This window comes from Apteryx rowi, unplaced genomic scaffold (genome assembly GCF_003343035.1).
Source record: "Apteryx rowi isolate R43461 unplaced genomic scaffold, aptRow1 scaffold_279, whole genome shotgun sequence".
Classification (NCBI taxonomy): Eukaryota; Metazoa; Chordata; class Aves; order Apterygiformes; family Apterygidae; genus Apteryx; species Apteryx rowi.
In genome coordinates this window covers 313,393-313,699 of record NW_020449185.1, presented here as the reverse complement: position 1 = coordinate 313,699, position 307 = coordinate 313,393, and the positions used below count along the sequence as shown (strand labels likewise).

General features: G+C 77.2%; 1 protein-coding gene across 2 annotated transcripts in view; it reads right to left on the bottom strand.

Annotated features, from left to right (window-relative positions):
• The window catches only part of GBF1 (golgi brefeldin A resistant guanine nucleotide exchange factor 1), a 115,736-nt gene extending 115,429 nt beyond the window's left edge, over positions 1-307 (bottom strand). For both annotated transcript variants that reach the window (XM_026068713.1, XM_026068714.1), the window contains exon 1: positions 83-307. In XM_026068713.1, the coding sequence (XP_025924498.1) occupies positions 83-90 (8 nt within the window). In that variant the 5' untranslated portion in view covers positions 91-307. The remainder of the gene's footprint in view (positions 1-82) is intronic.

Sequence of the window (307 nt, the reverse complement as noted above, 5' to 3'; positions counted from 1 at the left end):
CCCCCGCCGCGGCCTCACGCCCCCAACCCCCGCCCCCGCGTCGCGACACTATCGCGACAGGCGCTCGCCGCCCGGCACTGACCCCCGCATCCAAAATGGCGGCGCCTGCTCCCCGCGGCGGCGGCCGCTTCACACATCGGTCGGGCGGGGCGGCGCCGCGACCTCTCTCTCTCCCTCCCTCCCTCCCGACGGCGGCGGGAGGCGGCGGCGGCTCCGGGCGAGGCCGCAGAGCGCGGGATCCTCCCGGGCACAGGCAAGCGAAACCGGCTCCGCACGGTTCTCACTGACGTGGAGACAGGCGCACCCG